Source organism: Diospyros lotus, chromosome 13 (genome assembly GCF_014633365.1).
Source record: "Diospyros lotus cultivar Yz01 chromosome 13, ASM1463336v1, whole genome shotgun sequence".
Lineage (NCBI taxonomy): Eukaryota > Viridiplantae > Streptophyta > Magnoliopsida > Ericales > Ebenaceae > Diospyros > Diospyros lotus.
This window is the reverse complement of record NC_068350.1, coordinates 34,377,659-34,392,031: the sequence shown is the minus strand read 5'-3', so window position 1 is coordinate 34,392,031 and position 14,373 is coordinate 34,377,659. Positions and strand designations below refer to the sequence as shown.

Genomic DNA, 14,373 nt, shown 5'->3' with positions numbered 1-14,373 from the left:
GTTTGAGAGAAAGAGCGCGCTGTGAAATTTTTTTTTTTTGGGGGGGGGAGAAGGGGAGTTGCGCTGAAATTTGAGGGGGTGGGGGGTGGAGTGGGGAAAAGAAATAATATATTAAGAAAAAAAATTAAAAATTAAAAAATATTAAATTTTCTAAGCGGCGCCTAGGCGCCAGCTTGCCACCCAACTAGCACCTAGCGTCTTTTAGAACACTGCTGACAACACTAACTAAGAAAGAAATATCTAGACGAGTGATAGTGAGATAATTAAGTTTTCCGACTAGCCTACGGTATCTTCCAGGATCAACAAAAGCCTCCCCCTGTCCTGGTAAGAGTTTTACATTAGGGTCCATAGGAGAATCTATAGGTTTACAATCAAGCATCCCAGTTTCTTCCAGAATGTCTAACACATACTTTCGTTGAGAGATAACAATACCAGAATTGGACTGAGCAACTTCTATGCCAAGAAAGTATTTAAGTAACCCCAAATCGTTAGTCTGAAAATGATGGAAAAGATGTTTCTTCAACTGAATAATATCATCCTGATCATCACTTGTAATAACAATATCATTCACATAAACAACCAAGTATATACATCTCCCTTGTGATGTATGTTTATAAAAAATCGAAAGATCAGACTCACTACGAATCATACCAAAGTCTTGAATGACAGTACTGAAACGACCAAACCAAGCTCGAGGAGACTGCTTCAACCCATATAGTGAGCGACGTGGTGTACGTGATTAGTGGCCGGACGGTGAAGAGTCGCTGCTAACTAGTAGCGTGAGCGGCGGAAACACAGTGGGCGGCAACGGCGGTGGCACCACAGGTTGCGGCGGTTGGTGGCAACACGAACAACGGTGGTCGCCGGTGATGTGGGCGACGACGGCTAGGATTTGTATGGTGGCTGCTAGGGTTTGTATTTTGGCTCTGATACCATGTGAAACTTAGGAAGAAAACCCTAACTTTTAATATGTATATACCACATAATTAATTCATAGACTATACACCTATATATATATATATATATATACAAATACAATAGGCCATGGGCTCTAACATAGGATTAACCCTAGACTATAACAATATAACTCAATAGTTTATACCTGAACACTGCTTCAAAAGGACTCCATTTGATGGCATTGTGGTGGCTAGAGTTATACCACCATTGGGCTAATGAACCATCTATTCCAACTCTTAGGCTTAGTGAAGCACATGCATCTCAAGTAGGCCTCTAAACATAGATTAACCATTTCCATTTGGCCATTTGTTTGGGGGTGGTAGGTTGTGGACACATGCAGCCTTACCCCCAAGTTCTTAAACATCTCCTGCCAAAACACACTTGTAAAAATCTTGTCCCTATTTGAGACAATAGATTTAGGCAACCCATGAATCCTTACCACTGAATCCATAAACATTCATGCAACCTCTTGAGCTAAGAAAGGATAGGTTAGACTGATGAAGTGTGCAAACTTGGCCAGTCTATCCACCACATACTTACCTTCTAGTTTGAGGAGCCCCTCTATGAAATCCATGGAGACACCTTCCTAAGCCTGTTCAAGGATTGCCAGGGGTTGCAAAAGCCCAAGGTAAGCCATATGTTCATGCTTACACCTCTGACAAGTCACACAAGATAACACAAAGTCTATTACTTCTTGCTTTTGCCCCAGCCAATAAAATAATTGCTTCACCTTTCGGTAGGTTGCCCTAATTCCTGAGTGGCCACCCAATAGCGAACCATGTAGGGTGGCCATGATCCTTTCTTTTAAGACCCCATCATCACCAACCACCAGTCTTCCCTCAAATCTAACCAACCCATTAGAAAATGTATACCCAGAATTTTCGGAAGGCTAAACTGTAACTATTAGATCCCTAACCCATGCGGTTTCTTCATAACTCCCTGCAATTTCCTTAACCCATTCAGGTACCACAACCGAAATTGAATGACATTGACCCCTCTCTTCCTTCCTAGATAAAGCATTTGCCACAACATTTTCCTTTCCTGTGCAGTATAAAATGGTGTAGTTTAGCCCCATTAGCTTTGAAACCCCTTTCCTTTGTAACTGAGAGTGCAACCTCTATTGTGATAAAAATTGCAAACTCTCATGGTCTGTCTTAATTATGAAGGGGCTGACCTCTAAATAATGTCTCCACTTCTCAATAGCCCCCAACACTACCAAAAGCTCATTATCATAAACACTTAGGCCAAGATGTCTTGGAGCCAAAGCCTAACTAATGTAAACCAAGGGCCTACCCTCCTGCATCAGCACCGCCCCTATCCCATTTTCACACACATCACTCTCCACCACAAAAGACTTAGAGAAGTTTGGGAGGGCTAACACTAGGGCTTTAGTCATGGCCTTTTTTAGTGCTAAGAAGGCCGCCTCAACTCGGGGATTCCACTGGAAATTGTCCTTCTTGAGGAGCTCTGCCAGTGGTTTACTAATGAGGCTATAGTTCTGTATGAACTTCCTATAATAGCCTATTAGGCCAAGGAATCCCCTTAACTCCTTCACCATTGTGGTCTAGGCCACTCCACCATAGCTGTGACCTTGTTAAGATTGGTCTTCACCCCTTCCCCAAAAATGATATGGCCTAAGTATTCGACCTCCTTTCCAACAAAAGTACACTTTGATAGCTTAACATACAATTTGTTAGAATTCAGGACCAAAAAGGTTGTTCGAAGGTGGGTTAGATGTTGTTCATAGTTGGGGCTATATATAAGGATGTCATTAAAGAAAACTAGAATGAACTTCCTCATGTAAGGTTGAAATACTTGGTTCATTAAGGCCTAAAATGTGGTTGGGGTGTTTGAGTCCAAAAGGCATCACCACATTCATACAACCCCTGGTGTGTACGGAAGGCTGTTTTTGGAACATCAGATGGTTTCATTCGGATTTTGTGATAGTCGAATCTTGGGTCTAGCTTGAAAAAGATTTGGGCCCCAGATAGCAATCTAATAGGTCATCAATAAGAGATATAGGAAACTTGTTTTTGATGGTGTTGGAATTGAGTTGATGGTAGTCAACACAAAACCTCTAGGATCCATCTTTTTTTTTAACAAGTAAAACAGAGGATGCAAATGGGCTTTAGCTAGGTCGGATGATAGAGGTAGAGAGCATGTTAGCTACTTGCTTCTCTATCTCAGCTTTTTGTACAAGTGAATACCTGTAAGCTCATATGTTTACTGGTGTAGAGTGGGGTTTGAGGTGTATAGAGTGGTCCAAGGCCCTCTAAGGTGGTAGGGAATTAGGCTCAACAAATAGGTCATTGAATTCTTGTAAAAGTAAGTTTAAGCTATCAGGAAGTGGCACCCAAATACGCTTCACACCCATGTCGCATCAATTTTTCAGCCTTCATCACCGATATCATAGGAGTGGAACTCATTGGTTTAATGCCTCAAAACGTTATGACTGGCTGCTGAGGTAACTCAAAGTGGATAACCTTACATCTACAATCCACCTTGGCATAATGTCGAGATAACCAATCCATGCCCAAAATAAGATCAAAAATCATGTATGTCTAAGATTATCAAATCCCGGGCAACTCCTTATCATGCACCATAATCTTACAGCCCTTATAGACTTCGCTCCCCACTAACTCGACTCCTCCCGGTGTAGACACAGTCAAATAATAAGACAACAATGTTCTAGAGAATGGAATATGGCACACAATCCTAGGTGCAACAAATGAATGTGTAGACCCCGTGTCAAACAAAACACGCACATCAAAGTCATATAGGGAGAGAATACCTTGCACAGTGTCAATTCCTTTCTCTGCCTCTGCTAACGTCAAAGCGAATGCCCGTCCCTGAGTGTGAGGTTGACCAGCGTCCGTGGTGCCTTGTCCTAGTGGCAATGCCAATGGTGGTGCTGCCCCCTGAAGTCTCAACGCTGGTTGCCTCTATCCCATCTTGTTGCCTTGGTTCCCATACCTCTGTCCTCCTTGTGGCGGTTGTCTGCAAACGTTAGACGTATGCCCCTTTCGTCCACACCGGTAGCAAGTCACCTCCCTGTTGCCCGTTATACCCTTCCCTTGTGGACAGTCATTCTTCATGTGCCCCAACTGCCCGCAACCATAACACGCCTTACATACACCTCGATGCTACTTCCCACAAGTGGTGCAGGGAAGAATGTCAACTTCATTACCAGAAAACCCTGGTGCTCCCTTCCTCTTCCTGTCATTGCCTTGCCCCCGGACTGAACCTGATCCCCTGGCGGCAACCTGAACTATCCGTAGCTCGCTCCTCTCCCTCTCTATAATATGTGCCATCTGCACCAGTGTAGCATAATCTGTGCACCGGCCAGGTGAAATCTGATGTCCACTCGCAGTCCTCTTTGGAACTTCGTTGCTTTCGTTTCCTCGATACATAACAACTCAGGAGCAAATCGTGCCAGAGAGATGAACTCTTCATACTGCGCCACCGTCTCATTGCCCTGTGTCAGCTCAATAAACTCATATGTTTTCTGATCTCGAACCCAAGCTGGAAAGTAGTTGGCATTGAAAAGCTCTCTGAACTCCACCCATGACGGCTCCCTACCCGCAAACCTCTGTCGAACTATCTCCCACCACCTCTCGGCTCCTCCTCGAAACAGATATGTAGCCAACCTGAATCCCACACACTTGTAGTGAATATACATCTTACTCCCATTGGCCACAGTCACGAACAAGAGAGTAGTGGTTGCCATCTTGCATCTCAGTTCGATGGCAATAGCTTCATTCAAGAAACTATGAGTGCTGCCACTATCTATTAACACCATCAACTTCTCCTTACCCAAAAACTATGAGTGCTGCCACTATCTACTAACACCATCAACTTCTCCTTACCCACTTATCCTTGCACCTTAATAATCTTACCAGTTGCCTCCCCCTTAAGAGCATGGAAAGAGATTTCCCCACCTTCTTGCCTTGACTCCTCTTCCATGGTATTGTCTACCACTTCTTGCTTCTCTTCCTCTTTCTCCTTCTATCAATCCTCCAGCCCTATCCTCTTCCATATTCAATAGTTGCCTCCTGTACGGCTATACTTCTCCCCACATCTGTAACACAATCCCATCAATCTCCTTTGCTCCATGGTAGTAGTACTAAGAGGATTGGGGTTAACTTTAGGTCCCCCGAGAGACACTCCAGCCACTAAGGCTCGAGCATTTCCTCTTATGGGGCGGCTGACATGTGGAATAAGCCTTGGCAAGGTCTTGTTCTTCTTGAAAATAGCCTCTAGTGTCAACTCCAATAATCTAGCCTTTTGTGCCGCCTACATCACCGTAGTAGGCATCATCATTTTTACCATGGACCATAATTCGTCCTTAAGGCCACCGATGAAGTTAGACACAAAGTATTGATCAATAAGAGATGGTTGAGCATTCCACATCAATGCTCCTAATTCCTCAAACTTCTCTTGGTATTCAGTTACTAACCCTTCCTGCTTTACTTTGTTGAACTCTTCGATCACATCAGCCATATTCCTCTCCCCCAAAATGTTTACATAGCCTTGCATCCATTCCTCTCGATCTATACCAACCTTGGAACCATGAATCAGTCATACCATTTAGATAGGTTGTAGCAATGTTGATCCGTTGATTTTCAGCTATACTATAGAATTGAAAGAACCTCTCACACCTTACGAATCCACCATTTGGGTTTGGATCCTTCAAATAGAGGTATCTCCAACCTCAGCATAGGCCTTCATTGAATCTAGGAGAATTAAATTCTCTTACCTGATCTCCAATCTCCTCACAAGATGAATTTCCCGCCTCTATCACTCCCTGGGGCCGAGGGAGAATTCCTTGTCTAGCCATTCCCAAATCGGGTGTTGATCTGGCAGGGAACTCCGATGGCAACCAAAATTAAGAAAGGGAAGATAGCATGTTGAACATGTTGATTCGTTGTTCGTACTGCTCCATAATCTCCCTATGACTCACCAATTCTCTCTACACTCCTCTGAAGGCCACCATATCCTCCCGCATTTCATCACAAATCGCCCTCACTTCTTCTTTGCTCTAGGAAACCGCTTCATGCGTTTGAGACACACCAAACTCCATCACTTCCATACGATTCTCCAATTGCTTCAATCTAGTCCCCTCCGCCATCTGATTCACCAATTGATCTCTTTCGGGTACAATCCAACTACCTCTGACATGCTACACCGAGATCACACCTGCCTTACACCTGAATCATAGTCGAGGATGACTGGCTCTGATACCAAATGTCAAGTCTCTCAATTGAGACTTGGATTTAAAGAGAATGAGAAGAATCGAGAGAGAGAGAGAGAGAGAGAGAGAGAGTTTTGGAGGGAAAAGTGAGAGAGAGGAGAGAATTCAAGAGGGAAAGAGTTTTCTCATTAAGCATGGAACTCCCATCCTCATATATCTCGGCCTTATATGGGCCCTTCCCACTGGTTCACATCACAATCGTGGGGAACAATCCAACAACTAACTATTACAAGTGGCCATGTGGGCTACAGTTATTACAAGAAATTTTCCAAATTACCCTTCAGGTCGTAACACATTCTTTGCTTGGATACGATAACATAATCATATCCTGACAAGAAGATACATAAAATTGTGAGTTGGTATTGCAAGATGCAGATCTGCTACCCATTTTCTCTTCATTGTGGATTTGCTCATAAGAGTGGTTTCTGGCACTTTGTTGTCTCAATGTCAACCAGGTAACTCTACGATGTTTCTTGAATGTCTCCTTTCTTTGAAAAGAGGGAGGATAACTACAAGGAAAAAGAAGATTCGGAATTTTGTTCCTTTGGCTATTATGTAGCAGATTTAAAGCGGAAGGATCAGATCTTTCAATGGGATAGAATCTCATAAGATTAAGCTTAAGTATATTTCTTCCTGTATTATAAAGTTGGATCTCATGAGGGCTAGACCTATCCCTTGCTCAGGGCTACTGTTTTCTGTAATGTGGAGGTGAAGCACCTCTTAGTGCCTTATACAAAATATTTTCCAATAGAAAGAAGATGCAGAGCCATAAGTTTAAGAAACATGCAAGAATCATAAATTAAAGGTCCAATAGAAAAACTACAAGTAGATTGTATTAGCTCTACCTCAGGGTTCAAAAACGCAAGCTCCCTAATCCGCCCGGCTATGGTGTTGTAATCAAACTGAATTTCAGTAGTAAATACTGCATAAAAGTTCACATTCAGAGAAGCACATGAAATCTCAAAACACAATTCTCCCAAAGGAATTGAATCAACAAGTAACCATACAACCATATGCATAAAGGATAAATGAAAAATCATGACTAACCTTCTTTATCAGGCCAAAACTTAATGCATGTCCCTTGAAAACCTTTTGATTCCGCTGAAACCTCATGGCACATTAAAGTTGTTATGGGCTTTCCACGGGAATATTTCTGTTTGTATTCCTTCCCCTCACGCCACACAGTAACTTCTAACGCCTGTGAATGAATTCATGAAAGAAGTAAAATAGTCTATCCTGCCAAATAGAATGTTCATCTGCACAAACCTTGAAATGTCTATATTATACGCAACTAAGACCCACAAAAGCTATGAGAAATCACTTATGAAAACTCTTACAGAAAAATAGAAGGCATGATAGCAGCTAAAAAATTAGGTTGCAAAAGAAGAAGAAGACCATTGAAAACTGGTGGGAAACTCTTAGGCAAGATATGAGGTGTAGGGCTTGTTTGGTACTGTTTGTTGTGCTATGAAACCAGTGATGATAAAAATAGTGTTTGATAACCAAGTGCAGTGTTGAGTTTATTAATATTAAAAGCAAGTAATAAGTGTTTGGTCATTTTATTGTTATGCTAAAGATATGTAGAATGACTGAAAAGACACTAGAATATTAGATTAGTATTATAAACAAAACTCAGGTTTTCATTTTTTTTACATAAAATATTTTCCAGAAAAAAAAAAAAAAGTTACTTTATATCAAAATGAATACATACCTAAAAAATATTTGGAATCTTTCATGCTTAAAAATAATTTGCATCAAAATGTAAAAGATTATATAAAATATTTTCATATCCTTCATTTCATTTTAATTTCTTCCTCTAAACTATCTGGTTTAGCATAGAGGGAGGGGAAAATGCAAAAATTATAAAAAATAAAAAAACTAAATTAATAAATCAAAATTATCAAATAATATTTTTTTAGAGTAAAATAATAGTATAAAAGATAAAGTTAACCCTTTATCTAATAGCTTAAGCTCCTAAATGAAATGATGATTAACAATTCAATATGGTATCAAAGCAACCATAGTTTCTAAGTTCAAACCTTAACACCAACCCAATATTTAATTTGTTGCACCTTGTTACACCAATTATTAGTGAAGCTTGGCCACACATGAGAGGGCTTGTTAAGAGTAAAATAATAGTATAAAAGATAAATTTAATCCTCTATATAACAAGTAGAGCTTTTAGATGAGATTGTGGTTAATAATGCAACATTTTAAATAAAAACATCTCAACAAAAATAAAATAAAAGTGATGTCAGAAAACTTGAAATACTATTAAATAATCCTTTCCTATATTAAAACTAAAGCTAAAAACTTGAAGTGCTATTAAACACAAATTAAATAACCCATTCCCATATTATATGCACATTTACTTTTAAAAATGGTGAGTCCAACTAGAAGCTGCTGTGTTTCTAATTTAAAGCAGGGTGCCCCTTGCTTTTGCTTTAAAGCAGCCTAACCTGCTTTTTCAAAAGAAGCAGTTGTGCTTACCCAAACACTGCTTGTCTAAATTTTTTAATAAAAAGCAGCTGTGCTCTAAAAATAAAGCAATACCAAACAAGCCCATAATGCCTTACAAAAGATGATAGGTAAGCTATAATCCATGGCATGGCAAGAGATGATAGGTAAGCTATAATCCATGTAACTGGCCCCATCTAGTGGCAAAGGGTGAAACAAGCAGCAAGTCCACTGGCCAAGTAAGCCAGAGTGGTTAGATTTTGATAAAAAGTGAGATGCAAATCCTATAATATCAATCATTGGGGAATCACATCCTATCCTAGAAATGTGTACGTCACCAGAACGAATATTCATTGTAAGGTTCAATTTGGCTTGACCCACCATTGCAGACCAAAATGTCTGGAATAAGCAAGAAGCATTAAACATTCATTGTGAGGTTCAATTTCAAGCATTTGCCAGGGCGAAGAAGAGAATAATAGGCTTGACCCACTATTGCAGACTGATGCACACAATTTTCAGGCAAGCAAGGAAGATAACTAACTGTGGCGGACACCATAATGTTCCTTTTCCAAAGCAACACAGACAGAGTGTAGCCGAAATGTAAAGCTACAAAGTAATAATTGTTTAGCTTCTTCAGGCATTCACTCTACAACAGTGACCAATAGGTCTGGTTTATGTCACGACCCCAAGGAACCCCAAGGATATCTTAGTAATACATGTCATGTATTTTCCTTATTAGTTGCATTAGTTGTATTTTATGTTGTCGTTGTTAGCATCTTCAATTGTAAGCGTATAAATAGGCTTGAGTAGTTAGAGAAAGGGGAAATGAATGATTTGAATCTCAATTCCCTCTCTCAATACTCTCCGACGGTTTCTCTCTCTCCCTCAATTCTGTTCTGTTCTTCCTTTCCCTCCCTTTCTGCTCTTCCTTCCTCTAATTCTTATCCAAATTCCTTCCTAACCCTAGTTAAACCCTAGGGTCATGACATTTGGTATCAGAGCTCCCGTTACTCGGCGATGACTTTCTTTGTTGCTTCTCGAAATTAGAAGGCGACTGTAATAGCTAAATTCAGCAACATAAGGCCAAAAAATTGATTGAGCGGTGACTTGTGTGATTCCGTGCAGCAAATTTTGAAGGTTGATTTTCGGAATTTGAAGGCTGTCGCGATCGAAAGCAAAGTTTGGGAATAAGTAGCGATTTCCGACGATGCAAGCTTGAAGTGGACGGTGATTGGGTGGCGAATCCACTGCGGATCTTGATTGGTGTTGGTTGTGAGTAGATAGCGACCAGTTGCAAGCCGAAGTTGAACTCAGATTTGGAAGGCGAAGCCGAGCAAAGCAATTTCCACTCGGAATTGAAGATGACGCGAGTCGGGAGAGTTCCGACAGTGATCAACAAATTCTGATTGGTTTCTGGCAGCCACAAAAACCAATCGATTCCTTAGAAAGACTACCGCAAAGTAGGATCGTGACAATTTAGCTGCAACAGATGCGATAGTCCTCGGCAGGTCAGTGAGGGTCGAAATTGCAAGTAATGCAAAGCGAACGACTCTCAGAACCAATCTAGGTCACTGCATGTGACCAAGGTGGGAGTAAGGAAGGTTGTCGATTGCGGATCAGTTGCTAGGAGCGAAACAAGGCTAGGCAATTCAGGCAATCCAGAAGCTGAAGACGAAGCAGGTGGTAGCCTCGTGGATGGGAACTCAACTGTATGGATAGTTGCGATTCAATTGTAATTCCGGCAACTCTTCGCGATGAGACTCGGAATTGTTGAAGATGCAATCAATCAACTACATCTCGGTGGCTACTTGGGAGTAAGCGAATCAGGATAGAGCTGATCGAGGTAAATTTGTGAGGTTCCAATGACGGAATTCTGGTGAAGTTGGAAGCTGTGAGTAGGTAAATTCGATCCTCGATTGTTGAAATAAGATTGAGGCGAGAATGAAGCTTAGGTCAGAAGTGGATATTGAGTAATCGTTGCACCTCGGAGTGTGATTCAATTCGGAGAAATTATCAGCTGACTTGATCGAATTAATCGAGCAGCTCCTTGGCCGCTGATTCTTGTTTGAGTTAATCAAGTAGATCCAGATCCATATCTCAATGCATTTCGTTTGAGGTGGAATTAGGTTGGCCAAACTTGAAGCTGCTAAGGTTGCGGATTTGGAAGCGATCGATTATCAGTAGGTCTTGGCAATTCATCGAAGCAATTTCAGTGATTGAATTTTCAGTGAATGAATTTTGGTGAATTTGGAGGCCGAACAGATTCAATCAAGCTTCGGAAGTAATTGCGCAGCAGAAGTTGTGGTTGTAGAGTTGCACAGCGAAAGTGTTGGTTTCAGAAGTTGCGGACAGATTCCCGAAGCTGATTAGAAGAGGTTGTCTCCCGAAATTATCCAGAGCCAGCAGGTTGTTTGAAGGGTAATTCATTTGGAGGCCATCAGCAGCAACTAAGGGCTGATTCAGATCTAGCCTTTTGGAATCCAAGGTTGCTGAATTTGAATGGAGGAGCTGGCTGATGGACTATGTGCTGCAACAAGGAAAGGGGAGGTTAGGTGGACTGACTTTGCTAAAAATCTGTGACCAATTTGGGGAGAAGAACATGATTGATGTGATTGAGGAGTTCAACAAGCTTAAGCATGAAGGATCAATGACTGAATATCAAGAGAGGTTTGAAGAATTAAGGGCATTGATGTGGAGCTTTCAGCTAGCCTTGTCAGAACATTACTTTGTATCAAGATTCATTAATGGTCTTGACGATGCTTTAAGGCTCAGTGTGAAAATATTTTGCCCTACTACGGTGGAACAAGCTACGAAGAAAGCGAGGCTGCAAGAATTGGCACTAGAAGCCATTTGTAGAAAGCATGGACTGCTACCGGAAAGTTATCGTAAGAGCAGCTCGCAAGTTTGTAAAGGACCATATGTAGCTAAAGGAGCTTTAATGGAAAAATCCGGGCTGGAACTACTTAACGACAGTTCTAAGGAAGCTGATACTGAAGTTGTTGAAGGAAAAAATGCAATCGATGAAGACTTAGACCAAAGGAAAAGGCAGGAGGCTGAGGACTTGCACAATACTGCAGCTGCTGAGAACAACCATGTGGTTCAAAAGATGAGGGAAAAGGAGGCTGCTGCCACACGGTTTAGAAGTTCGGATATTGGAGAAGGGATAGTTGACATGGAGGACCAAGAAGTCTCTATTGAAGATAAGGAAAGAGAAGAGGTTGTGAAGAAGGGAGAGGATATGACTACACCAACCTCGGAGTTTGAAGATTACAATGAAAATTTTGTTGAGGGGAACAAAACTCTTGTTGTTTTGTTTATTCCTCTTTCAGTTGGAGAGCTGCAACGCCGAATTAGATTTTGGCCTGCAACAAAGTTGGAATTCCTTTCTATGATTGGAAATGATACGGTTGCAGCTATAACGGATCAATTGGAACCATTCTCAATGGAAATCAGAATGAGGGGGATGGCTGGACTTCTTGTTGCAGCAAGTCATAGTACTGATGTTTTGGAAGAAAAAGACACAAAAAGGAAGAAGAAAAGGAAGATACGAGATAAGCACGAGAAAAGGCGAAGAAGAAACCAGATTGCTAAGGTTGGAATCGGCTGAGGAATGGGGTCAACAACTATCAATTCTTGGGGACAATAATTGTTTGAAGGGGTGGAGATTGTCACGACCCCAAGGATATATTAGTAATACATGTCATGTATTTTCCTTATTAGTTGCATTAGTTGCATTTTATGTTGTTGTTAGTATCTTCAATTGTAAGCGTATAAATAGACTTGAGTAGTTAGAGAAAGGGGAAATGAATGATTTGAATCTCAATTCCCTCTCTCAATACTCTCCCACGGTTTCTCTCTCTCTCTCCCTCAATTTTGTTATGTTCTTCCTTTCCCTCCCTTTCTACTCTTCCTTCCTCTAATTCTTATCCAAATTCCTTCCTAGACCCTAGCTAAACCCTAGGGTCATGACAATTTAGAACTCTAAAGGGAAAGATAGGCTAGATATTGAACATTTTGGGCCAAGTTGCTCTAGGCTCTGAAACACATTCTCATCTGACAACAGAGGAAATGAAACAACAAATTGAGGGCCACCATTTGATAGAGTTGTCAAATTTCATTTTCACTTGAGAAAAATGAAAACTAAACATGTTGTCTAATAGCTTTGTTTCTCTTCACAAAATTTTACAAAATTGAAATATGGTGTCGATACAAATTTTATTTATTTCATCTGGTGATTAAATGTTACAAAATGAAAGCAAGATGGTTAAAGTGGAGAAATACATCAAGTATTTTGTTTGATTGTAAAATTCCATCAAAGCTAAGACAGAAGTTTTATTAGGTAGCTATAAGACCATTTTATTGCATGACTTAAAATATTGGGTAGTTAAGCACTAACATATGAAGATAACTGAAATGAGTATGATATGGGGAATGTGCAGCAATGCCCCTTCCCCCCCCCCCCCCAAAACAAAAAAGAAAAGAGATAAAACACGAAATGAGATCATTTGTAATAAAGTTAGAGTGGGGCCAGTTGAAGATGAGATGAGAGAGTCACAGTTAAGATGGTTTGTACATGTGAGAAGAAGAGTGATAAAAGCACCTATAAGGAAAATGGATAAAATAGAAGAATATGTAGCAAAAGATGGAGAAAGACCAAAGGAAACTTAGTGGGAAACCCTTAGACATGACCTGAAGTCAAGCAAACAGAATAAATGATATCAGAACCAGAAAACTGAAGCCTGATCCACTGCCAAGAGAAAAGCAAAAGACTCTTTTCCAACATTAAGAAGAAAAAATGAAAGAATGAATGTACATATATCTTAACCAGCCTACATGCAAGCAGAAACAAAGTAAATGTCTAAGAAATGAAGTCTGAACCTCAGACAGCGCATTCACAACAGACAGTCCCACACCATGTAGTCCACCTGAGACACTGTAACCACTACTCGAACCACCAAATTTGCCGCCTGCATGTAAAACCTGCATATTTTGGTTGCATAAAGTTATTTACACCACATTTGAGCAATCACGCTTTAGCAGCTAGTCAATACCACAGTAGAAAAGGAAACACAGGCAAGTGAAGATCAATGTGTCACTGCATTTTTCATCTTGTTTTTAAGTACTTGGTAGAGCAGTACGCCACTTGCAAGTGAAGAATTGATGGTAAAAATATTAAAAATACAATCTTTCAGCATTATTTTTCTGCCAAAACTTTCCATCAAGAGAACATATTTCATTAGTACCAGCAAATACGGGCCATACTTTACTCAGATTCCACAGATATTAATATTTTGGGCTTGGCATATTCAAATCATTTCATAAGCATTAGCAAGTTAGAGAAACTAAATGGTTCTTTGGGTTCAGGGGATCTGTTTACCACATCACGATATCGATCAATATAAAAGATCGCTGAGTTCCAAAATCTTTTCTACAAATGTATTTTATAAATAGATACGCATGTGTGCAGAAACATATACTAAAACACCCACTCACAAGTACTGTCATCCTTGTTTCCTGTCATCCATCGAGTGTTATAGCACTTCCAAATAGAGGTTTAAGCAACAATCACTGAAAACTCATGGATTGAAGTAAATAAGTAAAGCTTACCCATATACCCTTTCCATATCAGTGGCAAAACAGCATATAAGGGGTTGTTTAGTTATGGAAAATGTTTTCCAGCTTTCCATCTCTAATTTTCTATAAAATCT

At 40.5% G+C, this 14,373-nt stretch overlaps 1 protein-coding gene across 3 annotated transcripts in view; it reads right to left on the bottom strand.

The window, feature by feature from the left end:
- The window catches only part of LOC127788562 (DNA gyrase subunit B, chloroplastic/mitochondrial), a 72,264-nt gene that overhangs the window by 43,176 nt on the left and 14,715 nt on the right, over positions 1 to 14,373 (bottom strand). For all 3 annotated transcript variants that reach the window (XM_052317002.1, XM_052317000.1, XM_052317001.1), the window contains 3 exons: positions 13,544 to 13,645; positions 7,256 to 7,406; positions 7,054 to 7,130 (listed from right to left, as the gene is read on the bottom strand). In XM_052317002.1, the coding sequence (XP_052172962.1) occupies positions 7,054 to 7,130; positions 7,256 to 7,406; positions 13,544 to 13,645 (330 nt within the window). The remainder of the gene's footprint in view (positions 1 to 7,053; positions 7,131 to 7,255; positions 7,407 to 13,543; positions 13,646 to 14,373) is intronic.